Genomic DNA, 12,662 nt, shown 5'->3' with positions numbered 1-12,662 from the left:
GTTGTGTTGATGTGGTGATGTCATGGGTGTTTGTTGTGTTGATGTGGTGATGTCATGGGTGTTGTTGTGTTGTTTGGCTGGTGATGTCTTGGGTGTTGTTGTGTTGTTGTTGTGGTGATGTCATGGGTGTTTGTTGTGTTGTTGGTGATGTCATGGGTGTTTGTTGTGTTATTTGTGGTGATGTCATGGAGTGTTTGTTGTGTTGATGTGGTGATGTCATGGGTGTTTGTTGTGGTGATGTGGTGATGTCATGGGTGTTTGTTGTGTGTTGATGTGGTGATGTCATGGGTGTTTGTTGTGTTATTTGGTGATATCATGGGTGTTTGTTGTGTTGTTGTGGTGATGTCATGGGTGTTTGTTGTGTTGATGTGGTGATGTCGTGGGTGTTTGTTGTGTTGTGGTGATGTCATGGGTGTTTGTTGTGTTGTTGTGGTGTCATGGGTGTTTGTTGTGTTGTTGTGGTGATGTCATGGGTGTTTTTGTGTTTATGTGGTGATGTCATGGGTGTTTGTTGTGTTGTGGTGATGTCATGGGTGTTTGTGGTGATGTCATGGGTGTTTTTTGTGTTTATGTGGTGATGTCATGGGTGTTTGTTGTCCTGGTCACACCCGAAAAGTGTACTGTGATGATGGGTCGTGGTATAAACTCATTTTTGTACATAAAATTGTAATTAAATTAACATTACTGACCGGTAGTTGTAATAACAGTGACGTAACACTTAACAGGTGTGTGTATATTACTGTATGCTGACACAAACACAGTTCTCATTATTTAGCACATCCGTGTGGTAACGTCAGCAAGAGTTGGCCAACCAGGATAACATAGCGATAAGATAACATATAATGACGGTTTGGGTATGCTGGTCGTTATCAGCTGTTGTCAATACTGTACTGTACTTGTGTGATCCCTCCCTCTCCCTACCCTTCCTCCTACCCTTCCTTTACTCCCTACCTCCCTCTCCCTACCCTTCCTCCTACCCTTCCTTTACTCCCTACCTCCTCCCTACCCTCTTCCTCCTCACCTTCCCTTACTCCCAACCCTTCCTCCTACCCTTCCTTTACTCCCCTACCCCTCCTACCCCTTCCTTTACTCCCTCACCCTTCCTCCTACCCTCCTTTACTCCCTACCCTTCCTCCCACCCTTCCTTTTACTCCCCACCCTTCCTCCTACCCCTTCCTTTTACTCCCCACCCTCCCACCCTTCCTTACTCCCCTACCCTTCCTCCTACCCCTTCCTTTACTCCCACCCTCCTCCCACCCTTCCTTTACCCCTACCCCTCCCACCCTTCCTTACTCCCCACCCTTCCTCCCACCCTTCCTTTACTCCCTCACCCTTCCTCCCTACCCTTCCTTTACTCCCTACCCCTTCCTCCTACCCTTCCTTTACTCCCTACCCTTCCTCCTACCCTTCCTTTACTCCCTACCCTTCCTCCACCCTTCCCTTTATTCCCTACCCTTCCTCCCACCCTTCCTTTACTCCCTACCCTTCCTCCTACCCTTCCTTCCCCTACCCTTCCTCCTACCCTTCCTTTACTCCCTACCCCTTCCTCCCACCCTTCCTTTTACTCCCCACCCTCCTCCTACCCTTCCTTTACTCCCACCCTTCCTCCTACCCTTCCTTTACTCCCTACCCTTCCTCCTACCCTTCCTTTACTCCCCTACCCCTTCCCTTCTCCCTACCCTTCCTCCCTACCCTTCCTTTTACTCCCCTACCCTTCCTCCCACCCTTCCTTCTTTACTCCCTACCCTTCCTCCCTACCCTTCCTTTACTCCCTCACCCTTCCTCCTACCCTTCCTTTACTCCCCTCTACCCTTCCTACCCTTCCTTTACTCCCTACCTCCCTCTCTCCTTTCTAGTAAATGCAAGATAGTTAATATTTTAGTACAGATATATTACTTGTACTTGTTTTACTACTACTATTAATACACACACACATCATAAAGTTGTAAATGGTTCATATACAGAGCAGGTATAAAAACTATGCCAATCAATTAAGTCTATACAAGCAAGGATATCCCCAAGAAATCCTTTAAATATATTCATTTCATCACCATAAATATTATTAATTCATTGTCAGATGAAGTTATTATCATAGATTTTTTTTACAGGTATTAAGTTGAACAGGATTTTTTTTTCCTGTGATTAATGTTAAGTGTCCTTCGTTTGTTTTTCTGCTTTTTTTTATTTATTATTCCGTTTTCTAGTTTCGTTTGTGTGTGTGTGTTTTAGTCTTGTCTTCATTAGTTACCATGGATGATGATAATTAAGATAAAATCACACCAAGACGCTGGAGAGGTAAACATAGATTTTTGTGTATTATTCGTTTTCGTTAGTTAAATACCATAAACTGATGAGGGTTTAGTAACGTCGTGTTTTGTTCGTATATATTGGTGCGGAACACACCTAAAAACAGTAAGATGATAATTAAGTTAATGACTGAGAAATCACACCTTGGAGTTATAGACGCTAGCAGATGTCGTAAAACCATGCCAGATTTTCCAGTGGTGTTATTATTCGTTTTCTCGTTAAGTTAAAATGCCATAAACTGATAGAGTGGTTTAGGTAACGTCGTGTGTGTGTTTTTGTTCTCGTTATAAGGTTGTGTTAGTGGGTTTATTGAGGTGCTCGGACACACTACCTTTAAAACACCAGTAGCACTTGGCTAGCTAACAAAGCAACTCCCTTAAAGTTTATAATAATCATCATGAGGTTAATTTTATACACGCTACAGTTAGATCATGTATGTATTGATTATTCTATCGATATGTAACTACTCATGTACTGTGAATTATATAAAATTGAAGGATGGTTGCCAGGGAGCTAGTTTGATGGGCGGAGGACTGACGTTGGTGCGCACGGCGGCGTCAGAGGCCTCGAGTCGACGGCTCAGTGTAAACAAGTCTCTGGAGGGGGTAGGACGCGAGCTGAGATCTCGTAGTGTACAAATTTTATCTGTGATATTGAAAGGGGCACATTTGCCTAGATCTCTTATGAAACAACATATCTAGGCCTCTCTTTGTGCCATGAGAGGCCAGCCACAAGGATCACTCTAAAAGAAGACCATTTTTACTATTGACTTGTTCTCTATGCCGTCGACCGAGCTCTCCGCTTTGTCCAACAACCTCCTCCCTCATTATTCTCTTTGCTAATCATGAACAACAAACACGGCAAGATGCAGTAATTTACAAATAATTTGGCAGGTATGTGTGTCCCAGGCAGTGTTAAGCTTGAAAACTCGGGTAATATTGTAGTTTTTTTTTCTTGGAAGGGGGGGGGGGGTGTTGTATCTACATCCTGGTTATGTTGAAGTTTTTATCTTATCGTCAGTTGTTCATACGGTAGTTTAAGCGTCACGTGTAGTTGGCAATGTACTGAAATACTTGAATGGACAATTACAAAATATTTACTCTAGCTACCCCGCAACATGTCGCTGGTGGCTCTTGACACAACTTATATTGGTATATTTTAAAACATGTGGACGTGTAGTCTGGCAAAAAGAAATGTAGTGTTAACAAATGTTTATTGCTTCCTGGGAATTCTAGAGAATTAAAGATTTCAGTAAGTTGTTATATGATGTCTTCTAGAATTAGTGTGAGGATGAATGTATGCCACGGAGATATATTGTGTTAGTACTAAGTGTAAGTAAGATATTGTACTTAAGTGTTTGTTTATATTGGCAGGTGGTGCAGCTGTGTGGTGTGGGTTGGGTATAGAGCGAGCTGGTACTGGGGTAGATGGCGTGCGCACAGTCTCCTGTGACGGGTTCCTCGGAGAGGGGCCAGGACCTACTGACGCCCCTGCTGGAGGCCCTAGCCCTCGAGCCTAAATACCAGCCCTCCTTGGCACTCCCGCTCACTGCCAAAGTAAGTCAACGATTTTTAAGGTGTTATTGATTATTGTATGTCCATCTTTAAGTTGTCAGTAAGTCATTCGTAGGTAGTTGAGTTGCTGTAGGGAACTGTTCGTTTACCTTGGCTATTATACAAGTGCTCTAGATTGACAGCAGAACGACTGGCTTGTTCACCGTTTACATACATTCTTTACCGTGGGAAGAGTGTACAGTATTTGCAAGGTTTATTCCTGGTGATTTGTTACCAAGCTCTGTGATGTGTGTATGGTTCTGTAACCGGGGTTCATCAGGTACTATGAATAACTTAAAAGTCGAGTTGGTATCCGACGTCGCCTCCCTCCTTGGGTTGGTTGTGTGGCTGACGCAACCATCCACACAAAAACGGACGTTAAAGGTGAGACAGCGATAAAGTTGTTGAAACCCATAACACTTTACCTGAAGCTCTGGTGAATGGAGGAGAGCATCGATACAGTCGCTAGCATTAAAACATTGAAGTGAACAAAGGATGGGTTTACTGTCTGAGGCACCATTTTCAAAATTAAAGAGCTAGACACAGCCAACAAGGCGCAGATTCCTCCCCCCCTCTTCGCTCCCTCCCGTTCCCCGCCAGCCCACCCCTCCCTCTCTCTCACTCCCTTTGTCGTGTCCGTAATCGATCTTGGGACTGATGTTTCACGCGTTTTTAAATAAGATGTACTGTAATACCCACGAACACTTAGAAGAAAGTAAAACTACCTGTAGTATCAAGTTAATGAGTGATTTCCCGTCTTGTTCATCATTGCTGTTTATACTCCGGCCATCCTCCTCACCCCCCCTTCCCTCTTCCTCCCCACTAAATTCTTTTCTTCCAGCGCGTCAGGTCAATGTAAATATCAAAATGAAGGTTATATTAAAAGTGAAATAACAATGGCTTTAAATTAATGTCAGAAGTTGAATACAACACGCTAAAGGTTGTGTTTGAAGAGAAAAGATGACATTTGTGGGTCCCCCCAGCGGGCCTCCGTCAGCATCTGCCAGTATTGCCAACCTTACGCTCGCCCCGCCCAGTGACGTAGTGTGATATTTTTAGTGGTGAATTACTTGCACAGTTAGCGAATGTTTGAATCCAGAGAACATTTAAATTATATGACCAAAATAATCCATTTAGCTGCATTGTGTTGTACACCATAGTAATGTGCGTTACCCATCAGTGGATAAGTGATGCAGTTGTCAGACATGGTAGATGTTAGGGGTAGGATAGCAGTGTCACGGTTGCCTTTATAATTACAGTACTTTGGGTAAATGCTGCTACGTTTTGTGCGAAAAATTGAAGGCATAATCAATTGTCAATTTTGGTCCATATTGCATGAGGGTTAGGACCAACTACAGTTCAGTATGTGGGTTAGGATTCGACCATGTTGTTGACTTCATTGGCATGTTAGTAAACTGAGGCATGCAACTCTTAAGTAGGGCGATCTACCAAAGACAGATTTGTGATATATGACCCGCTATAAACTCTAGTATATTAATGATAATTGTTTATTTACTGTTCTAGAAGGTAGGTCGTGTTAAAGAGTAACCTTGAAAAATTGGTGTCTAATGAGGCTGGGTTACACCGAGAAGAGTTGGCAGTGTGATAGGATGGTCGTGACAACAGTGCCTCTAGCCTGTTGTAATAATTTATTTAAAAGAATCCTTGGGGTAGACGTCACCACTCTCCAGGAAAATGGAGTTATTATAAATTTAGTGACCTAACATCCAGTTAACATAGATTTTTAAATGTCTTGGCATGTAAATCCCCCTTTCTTTAGTAAACTCGTATACTCAAAGGTCTCAGAAACAACATTAGGAAACATGGTATGAAAATAGAAGAAAATTTTGTGTAGCAGAACAGTTGCAGCTGTCGTTTATACCCATTCCACTTTTGGGGGTGCTCCACAAAGAATTTAAGCATCAGTTGACAAGTTATTTGTTGTTTTAATTGCGAAATTAACTTTCTCTACAAATAACTCCAGTACCTGCTAATTCTTGTCACATAAAATTCATGTATATGATGATAAAATACATAAACTCACTCATGTGAAGTACTGTACTGTAATGTATGGTTTCCACCACACTAAGGTTGTAATGTGTAAATGGCTGGTTGTCACACTTGCCTGCTCTTAGATCCTGTTGTCTAACTTTCAAAAATGTTTTAATGTTCAATACTTGTTGGCACAGATTTACATAAAATTGTCTCAAAACTCTTTTGGGCTAAATTTTTGACATTTGGCAATTCAGGTCACTCATCTACCAGAAATGTTAGCCTTGCACTGTGACCTTTGACCTAACACTGCCAGTATTATAAAAGAATAGCAGCAATTTAACATTGTATTTTACACTATGTACACATCAGTAAATAGAGAAACAGAAGGCTTGAGCCGACTCTTTCATTGATGACAGTCCTGACTTGTCATGATGTATGTTGCTGGGTATACTTGTCAGAAATATCTAAAACACAACTATTGAAGTCATTTTAGAGATCTGTTTGATGAGTGCTGAGATACTGTGATTAACACCCCAGAGCAAAAACAAAATAACTTCTGTAATTCTTCCTTTGGAGGTTTATATACACTATGCCCAAAAAGGAAATGTATTACAGTATTGTGCAGTAAATTTTGTCAGACACTTTAAGTTAAGCTTTTCCACATAAAAACTACATACTGTACAGTATTAATCTTTGTGGTAGGTAATGAGAATAATGTAATGTACAACAAAGCTCATAATGTGATACTAGGAAATGAGAGTATTGTAGTGTACTTTATCATATAAAAGAAGGAAACAGGAGAAATAAGAAACTTGATAAGGTAATGGGTTGAATGTACATTTTATGGAAGCTATCAACAAAATATGGTACAGTACATGAGTCTGCTTTATTGACTCTTTGACCTTAAGGGTGCTCCATCGAAGATCTTATCTGATTAAGGCAACCACAGTTGTAAATACAATACTGTACAGCTATATGTGACACAAACAGATTGGGTTGATGGTCCAGGTTTAGCTGTCGTTATAAATACAGTAGTACAGTACTGTAATATACTTTTTTAGGTGCTAATATAGCGGGCAGTCTACAAGATATTTTGGTTAGGTTAGACTCAAGATATCTTTGTACACTGCATATTATAGTACTGTACCATCCTCGTTTATCATGAATGTCAAGGATAAAGTTCTGTTTACAGTTTTGAGTGTGGTAAGGAACACCATACCAGATCTCCGTTATGTGTGATTCATATCCTGGCAGTTGGCTAAATAAAGCTTGTGATGACTAGCAACTAAATCTAGGCTTCAATATGTTTTTGTTTGAAGCTCAGTATAGTGTTCATAGTCTGTGTATGAAATAACTTTATTACAGCAGATTTAGGAGAAATTTTGTGTAAATTTGGATGCTTGTTGGTTGGTGGCCTGTCAAGTACACTTTTTAGGATTATCTTAGAATTTCTAGCTGATCTGATTTGAATGTTTCTTTTTATGAAAATTGTTGTAATTGTTATAGTGAATAAGCCATTGCCTTCAGATTTAAGATGGATAGAATAACAATCAGGAGTTGTGGCCTTTGAAGCATTGATTTTTTTCTTTTTCATTTTTTAATGATCACATTCTCTGATTTTCCTTTGTGCTGAAGGTAGAGGTTAATTGGAGCCATGTCTTTGTCATTACAGCAGGATGGTGGCGAGATCAGCATGAGGATGAGAAATGGGTCGGCCCATGTACTGCGTTGCTTGAAGGTGTGGTATGACCTTCCTCCAGACACCTTCTTCAATGCAGTAAACATCATGGACCGCTTCCTCACACGAATGAAGGTACGTAGGCCTGGCGTCTGGCCTATAGGCTTAGTTTGGTGTTTGGGGATATTTACACTCGAAGTTTGGATACTATTTGCTTCAATCGATTATGTTTTGCATACAAGTTAGAATACTGTAGGTTGACTGATCTATGGAGAGAAGTTTAGCTTGTGATGTTAGAATAGAATTTATAGTGTTGGATAACTGAGAGTTGGGATTTTTTTGTGTATTGGTTGAATATTGATGCAGCTTATACTTTTTCAGGCACAACCGAAGCATTTGTCTTGCATCGCTGTGAGTGCATTCCATCTTTCATGCCAGTTTACCCCTGGGTATAGTCACTTGAGGGATATACCCCAGGTGGTACCAGATAGCAGAGACCTTACCACCATCTCTCAGTGCAAATGCTCGTCTGGTGATGTGACCCGCATGGAGCGCATCATCATGGACAAGCTGGCCACAGACCTGCGCTGCCAGCCACCAGTTACGCCCTTGACACTACTGCGCGTCCTCTATGCTGCCCATAACCACCTGGCTGCCCCACTCGTACACCACCCAACATTACCACCTCCCCTCACCACCCTCATACACAAGCTGGAGATTGTGGAGTGCGATTCTGCTGCAGCCACCTTCCGCCCATCAGAACTGGCACTCTCCCTGCTAGCACTGGAGTTTAGCCAAGATGCTGCCAACAAACATATTCACCATGCCTGTATTAACCATCTTCAAAACATATGCAAGGTAATGCATGACACTAAGCCTTTTACTGTACTTTGATGAGATGTGAAATATAGAAAATTATATTGAATGGGTTGCAATAAGCAGTTCACAGATTCAGGTTGTGCTTTAGGTGTGGGATTATGCCTCCACCCATCCACATAAAATTTGTTACTGGTCATTAGCTTGAGAGAAGCTTCCCGGTTTGAAAATAAAGTGGATGCAGTTTCATGTTCTAACTACCTGTTCCATTTGGATTATTGTGTTGAATGAATGTTTGAAACTTAATGCCCTATATACAATCCATTTGAATGATTATATTGTTGTTAAGAAGGAAATTTATCATATTTATTGGTTGCCGCTCCTCTAACTTTATTTTTCTACAGGTGACATATGACACTTTTGACCAGTGTCAGAAGGTAGTTGCCGAGTTAATGGATCAGTACGAGAACCAGAGACACTCCCCCCACCGCCAGCGTCTGGTTTGGAAACTCTCCAACAGAACCCTGCGTCAGCTTCGGCCCACAGACAAGTTCACCACTCGATTGCCAACAATTGTCGAGATGCAGGGTCCCTCACACCCGCCTATCATAAGGCCCAGGTAATAAAATTCGCTAATCTTATCTTGAGTTGTCATCGTGTTTATCCCCCCCCCCCTTCCTTCCGGCTAGTGGAAGAATCTGGTACCAGTTGTAGCCTGTAGGGAGAACACAGCTGTTCATACTTTAAGCATTATGGATATAAATAATTCTTTGTAATGAGGGTATTAATGTCTACTTGTTTTTTCCAGGATGGATAGCGAAAGCTCGGAGATGTACGTATCATCGTCTGAGGAGGAGATGGACTATGACTACGATGAGGAATTCCCACCTCTACCAACTCCAGCGGCCTCCATGAAATCTCCACGGAAATCACCCAGCCAGTCCCCACACAAGAAGACACCTGCGTTCCTCCCTTACCCCCAATTCAACCGAAAACATAACCGCATTGCATAATCATTTTGTTGCTGTTTGATGCACCAAGAGCAAGTAAGCAACAAGAAGCCTTGCTACTGATTGTAGCTTAAAGTAAAACCTGTTTAGTTTTGACGAACCATTATAAATTTTATTTTCAGTTCCTAAATGTGCAGTTTTCAGAGTATAGTTGCAGTATTTGACCAAATACCTGAGCATAATATTGCTCTTTTGGTCTGTTGCAGCTAATGGCCATGTTCATTGTCAATGTTCCAACATTAATGATGGTAGCCTTATTCGTTGCTGATTACTTTCCAAGTTCACACTGCACAAAGCTTTTTAAGCACGAGACAAAAAAAAATTACTCTTCAACACTTGCAAAGTGTTTTCTGTTTTTCTTTCTGTACGATGAACTTTTCCTATATTGGCGAGGTTGTCTTGCATTAAAATCGTATATTTTAGTATAAGTTGATTGAACTGACCACCGAAAAGTGATATTGTGAAGGAGTTAGTTATAGCTGAGGAGGCGTTTTTAATTTTCTGTCTTTCCCCGAGTGTGTTTTTGCCCTTTATGGGTAAAGGTACTTGGAGGTAACATAAAAAACTAAAAACAAAAAATATCATGTTGTCACTCAGACTGGTCCTGAGTGACCCTTACTTATTTATGTCCTGTCATTTTGCTTCATCTTTACTAAGGGGAATTGTCTCCTTCTTTACTTGTATGATCTTTAGTGGAAAACTTAATGATTACTGAAAAAAACATACAAAAATATTACTTTATTGGATGTATGTAATAGTGTATTGTAGCTTTATTCAGCATCTCCTTCAAGAAAAAGTACAAAAAAATCATAAAAATCACAAAACATACTAACAAGTAAGGTTATATTGTAATAACCATCCTTTACATTTATTCACTAATAATCTCTTTGGGTATTGCCTGGTCAAATTAAGGTGGTGATTTTTTCCTGGCTGATTGGAATTTGGGACACAGGTTTACCAATAATTCATAAAAAGAAGCTACACTAGTCAGTATTGTTCTGTGCCATGAACAGTGCTCCCAGTGCAGTGTTGCCAGACCTGCAAAAAACTGTAGCCCCTACGTCATGTTTCCCATTCAGTCGGGATAACCAGTAGGAAGGCCGAAGTTAAGCAACACTAGACGTGTCCTATTAGGGCACAAGGCTGTGATACCCTCAGACACAGTATGTTTTGAGATGCTAGGAGTGGTGAGCGCCTTCCTTGTCGACCCGACAGGAATCGGTAATTTCTTTTTACTGAATTCAGGGAGTATCCCGAGGTAAACAAAATGCTTAAAGAATACACTAAAGTATCAGGCAAACCTTTATATTAATGGTGCCCTTAGCTACAGATCAAGAGGCATTTACCAAGGTGGTACTGCAAGTGAAAGTGGTCACTGCTCCATTAGGGAGCCTGATTCTGGTAGTGTGGTACAGTGGAGGAAGGCGGGTGGTGTTGGCGAGCCACCTCCGAGCGATGGACACCCCTCTGGGCGACGAGTCGCGGAGGTGGCCCATCCCCACCCCTCCCTAATAAACCAGCATCAGTGCTGTTGATATTAAAAAAAAGTATTTTGAGTTTATTATATATTATTTGGGGATAGACGATGTATGTTATCTATGCAACGAGACCCCATCTTATTAATATTGTACCTGCCAGTAATAATAGACGTGTCAGAAAGTTTATTGGTGCTGGGCTCCAAACAAGGAGCTAAGCTGAGTTCATATGGTATATGTTCTTCTAATTTTTGTGCATTGTATTTATTTAATGATATAAATGATGTGTACAGTACATTGAATATGGAGTGTATTCTTAGTTTATTTTGAAGATGTATATTATGTTTGTAAATTTGTCATCTTGAAAAGTGTTAACAGTAATTGTTATAAGCTTTCATAAAAGCAGCAGCATTTGGAGCCCAATGAGTATTGTCACCACCTGTAAACAGTCAGTAAGTATAATCATCATCATTGGACAAAGTTTTTCCTGTGTTAATAAACCAGTGGGGGCTGTTGTTCTCTGCCCCTAGCCAAACTACAGGTCAGGCTCCTCAGTCCCAATTTTTTTTTTTTTAATCTCGTTCAATACGTAATGTGAGCCACGGAGCAACAGGACCTGTCAATTCTCTGACCCATACAGCTAAAGAACCTGTGAATTATCTGTTGTTGTGTAGTATGCTTATTATGGTTTCAACATAGGTCCTGTTGTTAGACTGATGTGAAGGTAAGATTTTGTGAATTCCAGTTGTACCATTTAACCTCAGGTGAATGTGTTGGTACAAATTCATCTCATGTATGTAAGGAAAGTGTTTTCAGTGTGGCATAATGTTGGGACTGAGGAAAGGGGAAATCTGTTCTCTTTGTAGTCTTGGCCTTCATGTCATTTATATTATATTTTTAATGTACATAATGTGTATGATGTACAGTTGTAAGTTATTTTGAAGGATTTATCAAAGCCTCGGGCATTTGACAACAACCCAAAGAGCCAAAAAATATAAAAAAGAATGTAGTTGATTCTTGTGTCATACACTCAGTGGTCTAGCCTCTCCACAACAAAATGAAATAAGATAAATATTTTTCTAATATTTAGTTTAATTTTTCCTTCCTGTTCCATGTCTTGTAAGATTCTAACACTTAATGTACTGCTTTCTTCACTTCACAAAATGCTCAACTTTATTATTTGGTAAAAACCTTTGGTGGGTAGGATATTATTTATTTTCAGAAGTGAGGAAATATGTACAGTACAATAGGTCTAAGAGTTATTTCACCTAACCAATAAATAAGAAGATAGGGCAAAATATGCCAGATTTTTTTATATTTTTAGGGCTACAATTATCAGGTGTATGAGAGGGGGCGTGACCAATTTAGTTTCTCATTGACAAATTGTGCGCCAGAAGTTTTTATCATATCTGATCATCAACATCCATTGAAATATTGATAGTACAGAAAATTGAAATATTGATAGTACAGAAAATACCATTAATTCTGACAAGAGAAGATCACTGAAATACCTAGTGATGGATGGGGTGAGGAAAATGAGACAAGGTGAAAGGAAGATGCAGTAATCTGACAAGTGTGACCATCCCCTGGGCACAGGTATATGCCCCAGAAGCTGTGGGTCAAATATCTCATTTATACAAAGACACACAGATCCTGTTGATGTTCTTAATACAAATGCTCACCATAGTGAATATTTTTCTCTTTCCAAATAATGACAATAGATAAAATTTTCTTTGATTTGCTGGCCATCAACAGCTTGGGTTATTATGACTGTTGCACTAGTTAGTTTGATCGTTTTCTCTTGTTCTTTTTCTCCCTTTGGACATTC

General features: G+C 40.4%; 1 protein-coding gene across 1 annotated transcript; it reads left to right on the top strand.

Annotated features, from left to right (window-relative positions):
- The first annotated feature begins 2,879 nt into the window (after positions 1-2,879).
- Positions 2,880-11,917, top strand: LOC121877900 (cyclin G-like). Its single transcript, XM_042383856.1, has 6 exons — positions 2,880-3,200; positions 3,681-3,863; positions 7,528-7,668; positions 7,915-8,391; positions 8,754-8,968; positions 9,158-11,917. The coding sequence occupies exons 2-6, from the start codon at positions 3,735-3,737 to the stop codon at positions 9,360-9,362; spliced, it is 1,167 nt and encodes a 388-aa protein (XP_042239790.1). The 5' UTR covers positions 2,880-3,200; positions 3,681-3,734; the 3' UTR covers positions 9,363-11,917.
- The last annotated feature ends 745 nt before the right edge of the window (positions 11,918-12,662 follow it).

Source organism: Homarus americanus, unplaced genomic scaffold (assembly GCF_018991925.1).
Source record: "Homarus americanus isolate GMGI-L3 unplaced genomic scaffold, GMGI_Hamer_2.0 scaffold24523, whole genome shotgun sequence".
NCBI lineage: Eukaryota > Metazoa > Arthropoda > Malacostraca > Decapoda > Nephropidae > Homarus > Homarus americanus.
This window is presented reverse-complemented; position numbering and strand designations above follow the sequence as displayed.

Excerpts from the sequence above, each read along its gene's own strand:
- LOC121877900 (XM_042383856.1), top strand. The coding sequence starts at position 3,735 with ATGGCGTGCGCACAGTCTCCTGTGACGGGTTCCTCGGAGAGGGGCCAG. Across the intron at positions 7,669-7,914 it reads GCTTCCTCACACGAATGAAG|GCACAACCGAAGCATTTGTC; the intron begins GTACGTAGGCCT and ends ATACTTTTTCAG. Across the intron at positions 8,392-8,753 it reads ATCTTCAAAACATATGCAAG|GTGACATATGACACTTTTGA; the intron begins GTAATGCATGAC and ends ATTTTTCTACAG.